This window comes from Oncorhynchus mykiss, chromosome 5 (genome assembly GCF_057628025.1).
Source record: "Oncorhynchus mykiss isolate SJ-2025 chromosome 5, ASM5762802v1, whole genome shotgun sequence".
Lineage (NCBI taxonomy): Eukaryota > Metazoa > Chordata > Actinopteri > Salmoniformes > Salmonidae > Oncorhynchus > Oncorhynchus mykiss.
In genome coordinates this window covers 19,610,613-19,624,907 of record NC_143026.1, presented here as the reverse complement: position 1 = coordinate 19,624,907, position 14,295 = coordinate 19,610,613, and the positions used below count along the sequence as shown (strand labels likewise).

Here is a 14,295-nt window from a genome sequence, read left to right as displayed (position 1 = left end):
TATTGTTGTGACCTAGATGAAGATCAGATCACATTTTATGACCAATTTATGCAGAAATCCAGGTATTTCCAAAGGGTTCACATACTTTTTCTTGCCACTGTATATGTTGGTCATGCCTCAGTACACACGTGTAACATTTGGGGGGAATTAGGTTGGGTGTCCTGTCCCCAGGCAGGGTAACTATCAGCAGCTTCTCTCACCTTCCTGTCATATGTCACTAGTGTCAGGACACGTGACTCTGAGGTACTACACTCTAACCAATCAACCAGCTTCTGTTCTGCTCATGGACATAATGCATCGCTTTCACACAGACATGTAACGCTCCTCTACTCCAATGAAGAAGGTCATTGTGACTGAAACGCCATCATCTTTTCAATCTAATAAGGGGAAGTAATGTAATATCCATCTGTAGGTTCAGAAAGGTGCAGAAAGTTGTAATCTCCATCTGTTTTGAAGTTGCAGGCTGTAGCTGTGCACCTGTGATCTAGTGCTTTGTGCCAATTGGTCTGTCACTGTAATCAAATCTGTGCCATCTACTGGGATTAAGTACAAACGTCTACTGCAGGGATCATCAACTAGATTCAGCCGCGGGCCAATTTCTTTCTTGGGCGGATGGTCATGGGGCCTGAAAATAATACAAAATAATTTGGAGACTGCAAATTGACCGCAAGAAGCCCAAACAGATATAATATTTGACATAAACAATCATTTCAAACCATGTTTACATTTGTATAAGATTCCATCTCTATTATGCGTGGGAATACTTGGGAACAGATGTCCAAAATGTAAATCACTTGGAGCTGATTTTCTGGTGTTTTTAAGGTATTTTATGTACAACAATGAAAATTCCGCCAGTTAGGGAAGCCTGGTCTTCTGTATTAGCCCTAGGTCTGGGACATGGTGAGGCTAACCTGCATCTCACAGGGTAGCTGCTTTCAATCCATCATCTCCTGGTGTGTCACAGCATAAATCATACATCCGGCAGAAACATCAGTCACCCGTCATCTTGTCTGCCTTCCATCTCTTTAATCAAAATAAAACTAATAATTTCTTTATTACTATATTTCTTTACCCCCCAACCCGCCCACTGCTCTTCTAGATATGATTTATGAGCAAACGTTGTGATAACTTTTTTCTCTTTCTCGATCAGCACTTCCATGATGGACGTAAAGCGCAGCAACAGATTGAGAGCTTGTGGAAACAGCTGGAGTCGGTAAGTACTGTATAGAGTAGTATTACTGAGTATGTAGTACTACTATAATACTATTTCAGCCCTGTAGTCCTAGTACTACTACAGTTATGACAGCCCAGTAGTCATAGTACTACTACAGTTATGACAGCCCAGTAGTCGTAGTACTACTACAGTTATGACAGCCCAGTAGTCGTAGTACTACTACAGTTATGACAGCCCAGTAGTCGTAGTACAACTACAGTCATGACATCTCAGTAGTCATAGTACTACTACAGTTATGACATCCCAGTAGTCCTAGTACTACTACAGTTATGACAGCCCAGTAGTCGTAGTACTACTACAGTCATGACATCTCAGTAGTCATAGTACTACTACAGTTATGGCAGCCCAGTAGTCGTAGTACTACTACAGTTATGGCAGCCCAGTAGTCGTAGTACTACTACAGTTATGGCAGCCCAGTAGTCGTAGTACTACTACAGTTATGGCAGCCCAGTAGTCGTAGTACTACTACAGTTATGGCAGCCCAGTAGTCGTAGTACTACTACAGTTATGGCAGCCCAGTAGTCGTAGTACTACTACAGTTATGGCAGCCCAGTAGTCGTAGTACTACTACAGTTATGACAGCCCAGTAGTCATAGTAGTGCTGCAGTCATGACAGCCCAGTAGTCATAGTACTACTACAGTTATGACATCCCAGTAGTCATAGTACTACTACAGTTATAACAGTTTAGTGGTTATAGTACTACTACAGTCATGACATCTCAGTAGTCATAGTACTACTACAGTTATGACAGTTTAGTGGTTATAGTATGCATGTAGTTGCTAAATTGCAGTATTGTAGGTGGAGAAACTGAAGCCCATTACATGGCAGTGAATGGAATCACTTCTTTTTAAGGATTAGTGGGTATCGAATGTATGGAACTGTGTGTTTAATAGAAATCACTAGACAGGGATTTACACAGGATTACACTCATAACATACAGCCTTTATCCCTAAGCCATTCCATCCCAATGACAAACTAAACCAAAACAATTGCCCTTTTTTTGTGAATGTGAAAGATTGTTGAGGATAGGACTGCAGAGCTCAAAGTTTACCAACGGTTATACAGTAGCTGCATCTCAGATTGAAATTAGATCAAGTGAAGAAGGGAAGTGGAGATGGTGAGGTTCTGGGGCGCCGTAGGCTTCCTGGACAAATAGAGATGTATCCAAGGTTTCATTGGTCTACAATTTGACCGTAAACGTTGAATGAACCATCAGACTGTTCCATATGCAGGGTAGATTAAGACATTACCTCATTAACAGGTTAACAACAGGTCTGAAGACTGCATTAATTCAGACTGAGTTTCTCAAGGACAGTGCAGTAGATTGTTGTGCATTCCTAAAGCCTAGCATAAAGGCATCCCTCCAAGCTGATCACAAGGAGTGGAGGAGGAGAGGCCAACACATGAAGGAGTGAAAGGAATGAGTGTCAGTGTATTTGTTTTCTCTGTAAAGGAGAGCCTATCCCTGTGATTGTTTGAGTCTCTACAGGGCCTTCCTTATCACTATCTGGACAGAGAGAGAGAGAGAAACATTGCAGTCCCATTCCTCTCCTCCCTCTCTGAGCGCTCAATGTTCCCATTGTGTTCAGGGCAGCGAGGCAAGGGTTAGAGTGCACCCTACACGAACAGACACTGATTGTCTGCGAGCGAGGGATGGAAGAAGGGATGATTTTGAGCACAAACAGCCACCAACATTTATTTAATCTTCCGACAGACTTGACTTTGAGAGATAGACCCTTTGGCTGTGTCAGAATCACATGTCCAATGTAGGCTAACTGACATCTATGTCACACAATGCCTGGTCTAAAACGATATGACTTCCATGTAACCTACACTGTATGTGACGTCTATCCCTCTCCAAGTTCCCAAAGGGTAAATGTTTATTAGCCTATATTAGTGAGCTATAGGCCATACTGTATAAGTGACACCTAAAAGAACTATGCGACTGTTCTCCCCTCAGAGTAAACGGCGGTTCGAGAGAGACTGTAAAGAGGCGGACCGGGCGCAGCAGTACTTTGAGAGAATGGACGCCGACATCAATGTAACGAAAGCAGACGTGGAGAAGGTATGTCCTGTCATCGCTCACCACCAACCAATCTAAAACTAGCCTGCCCACCACTGACCAATCACAAGCAAGTGCATTATAATCACACTGCTTAAACATAACTGCTTTATCTCTCCCCTCTGTGCATGAAAAGAGAAAATAGTTCATGTACTGTACAACAACACCCTCTTTTCCCTGACCCACCCCACGTGAGGCATCAGTAACAGTTGGTTTTGCTCCAGGGCTTTCTGCACAGGCTGGCATTGCGTCTCTCTGTCAGCAGCACAGTCATAGTGATCTCCCGCTTCTCACCACGGCGGAGAGCAGGACTTACTGACTGAGTCATTATCACTGTTGGCCAGGCAGACCAGGAGCAGAGCAGCCAGTCATTGTGACCTGCCTGTCTACCATGTGCGTCGCTTGGCAGCACAACCAGCTTTGTGTCCGTGTGTGTGTGTGTGTGTGTGTGTGTGTGTGTGCACATTGTTGTCCCTATCTAACCTTCCTTCCTTGCTGGAAAATGAGTATTGTGTTGTGTGAATGTGTTGTTTATCTGTATATTTGCGTTTCTTCTCTCGCTGGTGAATCTCAACAGTCATCAGACTTTGGGGTCTTGTGTTGATGTCACATCCTGTGTCCCTAATCATCGGGAATTGGGATTGCCTCTGACGTACGTGTCTTTAACCCATGCACTGCCGCCCACGCCACGCCATGTCTCAAGGCATCATGGGTTAGCACCACCCCGGTGTGTTGCTTCATCAGCAGTCCACCCAGCAGCGGACCAGGCTCAGAGCTCAGAGCGGACACGGTTCAGATCCGATTATGATGCTAATACAGGCCTGCACAAGGAGCCTTTATGTCCTCAGTCTCTCACAGCCAAACAGTCACAATGGATGGGCTCAGACCATTGGCTCGGACCAGAGCAGCACTGTACAGCACTGGACTGACAGGAACTGAACTGACATACAGCATCAGCCCTGCTTCTCCCTAAGCAACCAACACAAACACATACCAAGTCTGGCACTGTGTCTGAGTCCCCTGTGTTAGTGGAAATTAAGTTATTCACTCCTTGGTTTTGAGAAACAAACATGTTTTTAGTCATAACAAGGATGGTTTTAATGCATTTGAAGATCGGTGTTAGTCATGTACACTCTATGTGATTCTCTATATGATATTATGGCAAGGCAACGTAGCTCTTGATCTGGAGTTTTGTATGGAAAGTTTATTGACAGTGGAAAGTCTAAACTGGCACTTTCATAGATAAGCGTGATTCTGTAGGTGCTCGCTTTCCCCCACGCACACACACACTGTTGTGTTCCCAGTTGTGTGTGTGTGTGTGTCGCTATCTAATGGAAGACTGCAGTAATGTTAACAGACCCTACATTATTCATACATAGTATGTGTTGTGTGCGTGTCTGTCTGACTCTGACCTCACTCGCCTCCTCTCACTTACTCAGATTCACTTTCTCTCTGATTAAATTGAGAAAACAAAATAAATATACATTATTTAATTATTCTACAATACCCAGCTGACATTGGGACGGACATTAATTCCGTTTTTTTACTCCCTTTTATTTTTACATAATTTCCGGCATCTGCTCTTTTACTCTGTGGCTTTTCTTTCCAACAGTTACTCAACGTTTGTCTTGTTTCGGTTGTCGTGGCAGTTCTTTGTTCCAGGCAGGGAATCAGAGAGCTGAGGTGGATGAAGCCTTACTATTTTAATGTGACCTGTGTTACTCCTAACACTCTCTCATTCTGGAAACACACACTGGCACATGATATCATGGACACAAATTTGCCACCACTCTGATGTCATTAGTACTAAATCATGTAATAAATCCATCACTTTCTATGTATCATGGTCTGTTAGGATCTGCCTTTCACTATTTAGTGTATTAACCAGGCCACATAATACGCTGCTAGATGATCCTGATAAACCAAGCGCTTCCATGTGTTCCTCCTCTGACTGCAGACAAGATTCCCTCCATCATTTAGGAGACATTGGAGTATTACATCATCGGAAAACATGACATGTCACCACCCTAACCATTAATGTGTTGATTTGTTATACTGATGGTTATAGGCTAAGTGTTGGATTGTGTGTTGTCTGTTTAGCAGTCTTCTTGTGGTTTTGTGGTATGACATTTCAAGCACTGCTGAGAGAATTCAGATAATTAAGTAATGGAAAAACTGTAGCGTAAATCTTCAGATACACTCACTTGCTATGTTTTAAGATAATAGCAGTATTCCACTTGGGATATATTTGGACTTGGGGAATCTGAGCCGTGTAGTCTTAGTTAGGACCATATCTCAGAACACTGGGTATATTCCAGAGAGGCTGGAGTTTGTTGAGCTGTGGTTCTGGTGGTCTGGTAAGCAGCTGGTGCCAACCTCAAACTGCTCCCTATCCTCCACTGGCGGACAAATCCTTCAAATTACGGTTTGGCCGCTTCGCCACTTAGATTAAGACATGTCCCCTTATGGCTCTGTGTGGACTTTTACTGAGTATCCTATGATATGTAGTCTCCGCTGGAAAGCACTGATGGAAGTAGAAAAGATGGCCTACTGCTCGGTGGCCCTCAAGTGTCAGTTGTAAAGGAACTAGGCCTATTGGCCTACCACCTAGAGCCCCTGGAGCAATGACTGTAGCTATGACTATGCAGTGTCTATAAAAGTTTCTGCTTCCTGTTCAGCAGGAAGTGGCTAACTTTGTGTGCTTTTGTTGTCATTTATTTTTCTGCCATACCTTGAACCAAAGTTCCAACAAGGTAGGTCCACACTGGGCAGAGCATGTGCTATAACTGTCTCAAGTTTCGACCTTGTTTCTCATCGCTTACACAGGTCACCCCAAAACACGATCACCTGTTCAAGCACACACTCGTTGAATCAACTTTGATTCCACTTCATTTAATTGAAATTACATTGATCCAACATGGAATAGACGTTGAATTGAAGTCTGTGCCCAGTGGGATGTTAGTGGCCTCAGCATCCCGTATTGAGTATTGTCCTATATGTTACGGTTTTCTTCCTGGGAAGGAGAGGAGGACCAAAATGCAGCGTGGTTATTTATAAACATCTTTAATGAAAGATGAAAACGTGAACACTATACAAAATAAGAAACCGTGGAAAAACCGAAACAGTCCTAACTGGTGCAAAACACAGAGACAGAAACAATCACCCACGAAATACCCAAAGAATATGGCTGCCTAAATATGGTTCCCAATCAGAGACAACGATAAACACCTGCCTCTGATTGAGAACCACTCTATGCAACCATAGACTTACCTAGAATACTACACTGAACACAACCCCATCAATCTACAAAACCCCTAGACAAGACAAACACATAATCACCCATGTCACACCCTGGCCTAACCAACATAATAAAGAAAACACAGAATACTAAGGCCAGCGCGTGACACTATATCTGGACTCTGTCCAATACTGAGCACTGGCCTATATCTAGACTATGTCCAATACTGAACACTGGCCTATATCTAGACTTTGTCCAATACTGAGCACTGTCCTATATCTAGACTCTGTCCAATACTGAGCACTGTCCTATATCTAGACTCTGTCCAATACTGAGCATTGTCCTATATCTGGACTCTGTCCAATACTGAGCATTGTCCTATATCTGGACTCTGTCCAATACTGAGCATTGTCCTATATCTGGACTCTGTCCAATACTGAGCACTGTGCTATATCTGGACTCTGTCCAATACTGAGCACTGGCCTATATCTAGACTATGTCCAATACTGAGCACTGTCCTATATCTAGACTCTGTCCAATACTGAGCACTGTCCTATATCTAGACTCTGTCCAATCCTGAGCATTGTCCTATATCTGGACTCTGTCCAATACTGAGCATTGTCCTATATCTGGACTATGTCCAATACTGAGCACTGTGCTACATCTGGACTCTGTTCAATACTGAGCATTGTCCTATATCTGGACTCTGTCCAATACTGAGCATTGTCCTATATCTGGACTCTGTCCAATACTGAGCACTGTGCTATATCTAGACTCTGTCCAATACTGAGCACTGTGCTATATCTGGACTCTGTCCAATACTGAGCACTGTGCTATATCTGGACTCTGTCCAATACTGAGCACTGTGCTATATCTGGACTCTGTCCAATACTGAGCACTGTGCTATATCTGGACTCTGTTTAATACTGAGCACTGTGCTATATCTGGACTCTGTCCAATACTGAGCACTGTGCTATATCTGGACTCTGTCCAATACTGAGCACTGTGCTATATCTAGACTCTGTCCAATACTGAGCACTGTGCTATATCTGGACTCTGTCCAATACTGAGCACTGTGCTATATCTGGACTCTGTCCAATACTGAGCACTGTGCTATATCTGGACTCTGTCCAATACTGAGCACTGTGCTATATCTGGACTCTGTCCAATACTGAGCACTGTCCTATATCTAGACTCTGTCCAATACTGAGCACTGTCCTATATCTAGACTCTGTCCAATACTGAGCATTGTCCTATATCTGGACTCTGTCCAATACTGAGCATTGTCCTATATCTGGACTATGTCCAATACTGAGCACTGTGCTACATCTGGACTCTGTTCAATACTGAGCATTGTCCTATATCTGGACTCTGTCCAATACTGAGCATTGTCCTATATCTGGACTCTGTCCAATACTGAGCACTGTGCTATATCTAGACTCTGTCCAATACTGAGCACTGTGCTATATCTGGATTCTGTCCAATACTGAGCACTGTGCTATATCTGGACTCTGTCCAATACTGAGCACTGTGCTATATCTGGACTCTGTCCAATACTGAGCACTGTGCTATATCTGGACTCTGTCCAATACTGAGCACTGTGCTATATCTGGACTCTGTCCAATACTGAGCACTGTGCTATATCTGGACTCTGTCCAATACTGAGCACTGTGCTATATCTAGACTCTGTCCAATACTGAGCACTGTGCTATATCTGGACTCTGTCCAATACTGAGCACTGTGCTATATCTGGACTCTGTCCAATACTGAGCACTGTGCTATATCTGGACTCTGTCCAATACTGAGCACTGTGCTATATCTGGACTCTGTCCAATACTGAGCATTGTCCTATATCTGGACTCTGTCCAATACTGAGCATTGTCCTTTATCTGGACTCTGTCCAATACTGAGCACTGTGCTATATCTGGACTCTGTCCAATACTGAGCACTGGCCTATATCTAGACTATGTCCAATACTGAGCACTGGCCTATATCTAGACTTTGTCCAATACTGAGCACTGTCCTATATCTAGACTCTGTCCAATACTTAGCACTGTCCTATATCTAGACTCTGTCCAATACTGAGCATTATCCTATATCTGGACTCTGTCCAATACTGAGCATTGTCCTATATCTGGACTCTGTCCAATACTGAGCACTGTGCTATATCTGGACTCTGTTCAATACTGAGCATTGTCCTATATCTGGACTCTGTCCAATTCTGAGCACTGTCCTATATCTGGACTCTGTCCAATACTAAGCACTGTGCTATATCTGGACTCTGTCCAATACTGAGCATTGTCCTATATCTGGACTCTGTCCAATACTGAGCATTGTCCTATATCTGGACTCTGTCCAATACTGAGCACTGTGCTATATCTAGACTCTGTCCAATACTGAGCACTGTGCTATATCTGGACTCTGTCCAATACTGAGCACTGTGCTATATCTGGACTCTGTCCAATACTGAGCACTGTGCTATATCTGGACTCTGTCCAATACTGAGCACTGTGCTATATCTGGACTCTGTCCAATACTGAGCACTGTGCTATATCTGGACTCTGTCCAATACTGAGCACTGTGCCATATCTGGACTCTGTCCAATACTGAGCACTGTGCTATATCTGGACTCCGTCCAATACTGAGCACTGTCCTATATCTGGACTCTGTCCAATACTGAGCACGGGCCTATATCTAGATTCTGTCCAATACTGAGCACTGTGCTATATCTGGACTCTGTTCAATACTGAGCACTGGCCTATATCTAGATTCTGTCCAATACTGAGCACTGTGCTATATCTAGATTCTGTCCAATACTGAGCTCTGGCCTATATCTGGACTCTTTCCAATACTGAGCACTGTGCTATATCTGGACTCCGTCCAATACTGAGCACTGTGCTGTATCTGGACTCTGTACAATACTGATCATTGTCCTATATCTGGACTCTGTCCAATACTGAGCACTGTGCTATATCTAGACTCTGTCCAATACTGAGCACTGTGCTATATCTAGACTCTGTCCAATACTGAGCACTGTGCTATATCTGGACTCTGTCCAATACTGAGCACTGTCCTATATCTGGACTCTGCCCAATACTGAGCACTGGCCTATATCCTATATCTGGACTCTGTCCAATACTGAGCACTGTGCTATATCTAGACTCTGTCCAATACTGAGCACTGTGCTATATCTGGACTCTGTCCAATACTGAGCACTGTCCTATATCTGGACTCTGTCCAATACTGAGCACTGGCCTATATCCTATATCTGGACTCTGTCCAATACTGAGTAATGTGCTATATCTGGACTCTGTCCAATACTGAGCACTGTGCTATATCTGGACTCTGTCCAATACTGAGCACTGTGCTATATCTGGACTCTGTCCAATACTGAGCACTGTGCTATATCTGGAATCTGTCCAATACTGAGCACTGTGCTATATCTGGACTCTGTCCAATACTGAGCACTGTCCTATATCTGGACTCTGCCCAATACTGAGCACTGTGCTATATCTAGACTCTGTCCAATACTGAGCACTGTGCTATATCTGGATTCTGTCCAATACTGAGCACTGTGCTATATCTGGACTCTGTCCAATACTGAGCACTGTGCTATATCTGGACTCTGTCCAATACTGAGCACTGTGCTATATCTGGACTCTGTCCAATACTGAGCACTGTGCTATATCTGGACTCTGTCCAATACTGAGCACTGTGCTATATCTGGACTCTGTCCAATACTGAGCACTGTGCCATATCTGGACTCTGTCCAATACTGAGCACTGTGCTATATCTGGACTCCGTCCAATACTGAGCACTGTCCTATATCTGGACTCTGTCCAATACTGAGCACGGGCCTATATCTAGATTCTGTCCAATACTGAGCACTGTGCTATATCTGGACTCTGTTCAATACTGAGCACTGGCCTATATCTAGATTCTGTCCAATACTGAGCACTGTGCTATATCTAGATTCTGTCCAATACTGAGCTCTGGCCTATATCTGGACTCTTTCCAATACTGAGCACTGTGCTATATCTGGACTCCGTCCAATACTGAGCACTGTGCTGTATCTGGACTCTGTACAATACTGATCATTGTCCTATATCTGGACTCTGTCCAATACTGAGCACTGTGCTATATCTAGACTCTGTCCAATACTGAGCACTGTGCTATATCTAGACTCTGTCCAATACTGAGCACTGTGCTATATCTGGACTCTGTCCAATACTGAGCACTGTCCTATATCTGGACTCTGCCCAATACTGAGCACTGGCCTATATCCTATATCTGGACTCTGTCCAATACTGAGCACTGTGCTATATCTAGACTCTGTCCAATACTGAGCACTGTGCTATATCTGGACTCTGTCCAATACTGAGCACTGTCCTATATCTGGACTCTGTCCAATACTGAGCACTGGCCTATATCCTATATCTGGACTCTGTCCAATACTGAGTAATGTGCTATATCTGGACTCTGTCCAATACTGAGCACTGTGCTATATCTGGACTCTGTCCAATACTGAGCACTGTGCTATATCTGGACTCTGTCCAATACTGAGCACTGTGCTATATCTGGAATCTGTCCAATACTGAGCACTGTGCTATATCTGGACTCTGTCCAATACTGAGCACTGTCCTATATCTGGACTCTGCCCAATACTGAGCACTGTGCTATATCTAGACTCTGTCCAATACTGAGCACTGTGCTATATCTGGATTCTGTCCAATACTGAGCACTGTGCTATATCTGGACTCTGTCCAATACTGAGCACTGTGCTATATCTGGACTCTGTCCAATACTGAGCACTGTGCTATATCTGGACTCTGTCCAATACTGAGCACTGTGCTATATCTGGACTCTGTCCAATACTGAGCACTGTGCTATATCTGGACTCTGTCCAATACTGAGCACTGTGCCATATCTGGACTCTGTCCAATACTGAGCACTGTGCTATATCTGGACTCCGTCCAATACTGAGCACTGTCCTATATCTGGACTCTGTCCAATACTGAGCACGGGCCTATATCTAGATTCTGTCCAATACTGAGCACTGTGCTATATCTGGACTCTGTTCAATACTGAGCACTGGCCTATATCTAGATTCTGTCCAATACTGAGCACTGTGCTATATCTAGATTCTGTCCAATACTGAGCTCTGGCCTATATCTGGACTCTTTCCAATACTGAGCACTGTGCTATATCTGGACTCCGTCCAATACTGAGCACTGTGCTGTATCTGGACTCTGTACAATACTGATCATTGTCCTATATCTGGACTCTGTCCAATACTGAGCACTGTGCTATATCTAGACTCTGTCCAATACTGAGCACTGTGCTATATCTAGACTCTGTCCAATACTGAGCACTGTGCTATATCTGGACTCTGTCCAATACTGAGCACTGTCCTATATCTGGACTCTGCCCAATACTGAGCACTGGCCTATATCCTATATCTGGACTCTGTCCAATACTGAGCACTGTGCTATATCTAGACTCTGTCCAATACTGAGCACTGTGCTATATCTGGACTCTGTCCAATACTGAGCACTGTCCTATATCTGGACTCTGTCCAATACTGAGCACTGGCCTATATCCTATATCTGGACTCTGTCCAATACTGAGTAATGTGCTATATCTGGACTCTGTCCAATACTGAGCACTGTGCTATATCTGGACTCTGTCCAATACTGAGCACTGTGCTATATCTGGACTCTGTCCAATACTGAGCACTGTGCTATATCTGGAATCTGTCCAATACTGAGCACTGTGCTATATCTGGACTCTGTCCAATACTGAGCACTGTCCTATATCTGGACTCTGCCCAATACTGAGCACTGGCCTATATCCTATATCTGGACTCTGTCCAATACTGAGCACTGTGCTATATCTAGACTCTGTCCAATACTGAGCACTGTGCTATATCTGGACTCTGTCCAATACTGAGCACTGTCCTATATCTGGACTCTGTCCAATACTGAGCACTGGCCTATATCCTATATCTGGACTCTGTCCAATACTGAGTAATGTGCTATATCTGGACTCTGTCCAATACTGAGCACTGTGCTATATCTGGACTCTGTCCAATACTGAGCACTGTGCTATATCTGGACTCTGTCCAATACTGAGCACTGTCCTATATCTGGACTCTGCCCAATACTGAGCACTGGCCTATATCCTATATCTGGACTCTGTCCAATACTGAGCACTGTGCTATATCTAGACTCTGTCCAATACTGAGCACTGTGCTATATCTGGACTCTGTCCAATACTGAGCACTGTCCTATATCTGGACTCTGTCCAATACTGAGCACTGGCCTATATCCTATATCTGGACTCTGTCCAATACTGAGTAATGTGCTATATCTGGACTCTGTCCAATACTGAGCACTGTGCTATATCTGGACTCTGTCCAATACTGAGCACTGTGCTATATCTGGACTCTGTCCAATACTGAGCACTGTGCTATATCTGGAATCTGTCCAATACTGAGCACTGTGCTATATCTGGACTCTGTCCAATACTGAGCACTGTCCTATATCTGGACTCTGCCCAATACTGAGCACTGGCCTATATCCTATATCTGGACTCTGTCCAATACTGAGCACTGTGCTATATCTAGACTCTGTCCAATACTGAGCACTGTGCTATATCTGGACTCTGTCCAATACTGAGCACTGTCCTATATCTGGACTCTGTCCAATACTGAGCACTGGCCTATATCCTATATCTGGACTCTGTCCAATACTGAGTAATGTGCTATATCTGGACTCTGTCCAATACTGAGCACTGTGCTATATCTGGACTCTGTCCAATACTGAGCACTGTGCTATATCTGGACTCTGTCCAATACTGAGCACTGTGCTATATCTGGAATCTGTCCAATACTGAGCACTGTGCTATATCTGGACTCTGTCCAATACTGAGCACTGTGCTATATCTGGACTCCGTCCAATACTGAGCACGGGCCTATATCTAGATTCTGTCCAATACTGAGCACTGTGCTATATCTGGACTCTGTTCAATACTGAGCACTCACCTATATCTAGATTCTGTCCAATACTGAGCACTGTGCTATATCTAGATTCTGTCCAATACTGAGCTCTGGCCTATATCTGGACTCTTTCCAATACTGAGCACTGTGCTATATCTGGACTCCTTCCAATACTGAGCACTGTGCTGTATCTGGACTCTGTCCAATACTGATCATTGTCCTATATCTGGACTCTGTCCAATACTGAGCACTGTGCTATATCTGGACTCCGTCCAATTCTGAGCACTGTGCTATATCTGGACTCCGTCCAATACTGAGCACTGGCCTATATCTAGATTCTGTCCAATACTGAGCACTGTGCAATATCTGGACTCTGTCCAATACTGAGCACTGTGCTATATCTGGACTCTGTCCAATACTGAGCACTGTGCTATATCTGGACTCTGTCCAATACTGAGCACTGTGCTATATCTGGACTCTGTCCAATACTGAGCACTGTGCTATATCTGGACTCTGTCCAATACTGAGCACTGTGCTATATCTGGACTCTGTCCAATACTGAGCACTGTGCTATATCTGGACTCTGTCCAATACTGAGCACTGTGCTATATCTGGACTCTGTCCAATACTGAGCACTGTGCTATATCTGGACTCTGTCCAATACTGAGAACTGTGCTATATCTGGACTCTGTCCAATACTGAGCACTGTGCTATATCTGGACTCTGTCCAATACTGAGCATTGTCCTATATCTGGACTCTGTC

General features: G+C 44.0%; 1 protein-coding gene across 50 annotated transcripts in view; it reads left to right on the top strand.

Annotated features, from left to right (window-relative positions):
* Positions 1-14,295, top strand: part of LOC110523375 (formin-binding protein 1) — a 126,294-nt gene that overhangs the window by 62,925 nt on the left and 49,074 nt on the right. For all 50 annotated transcript variants that reach the window (XM_090234129.1, XM_090234117.1, XM_090234124.1 and 47 more), the window contains exons 5-6: positions 1,151-1,213; positions 3,196-3,300. In XM_090234129.1, coding sequence (XP_090090255.1) covers positions 1,151-1,213; positions 3,196-3,300 — 168 coding nt within the window. The remainder of the gene's footprint in view (positions 1-1,150; positions 1,214-3,195; positions 3,301-14,295) is intronic.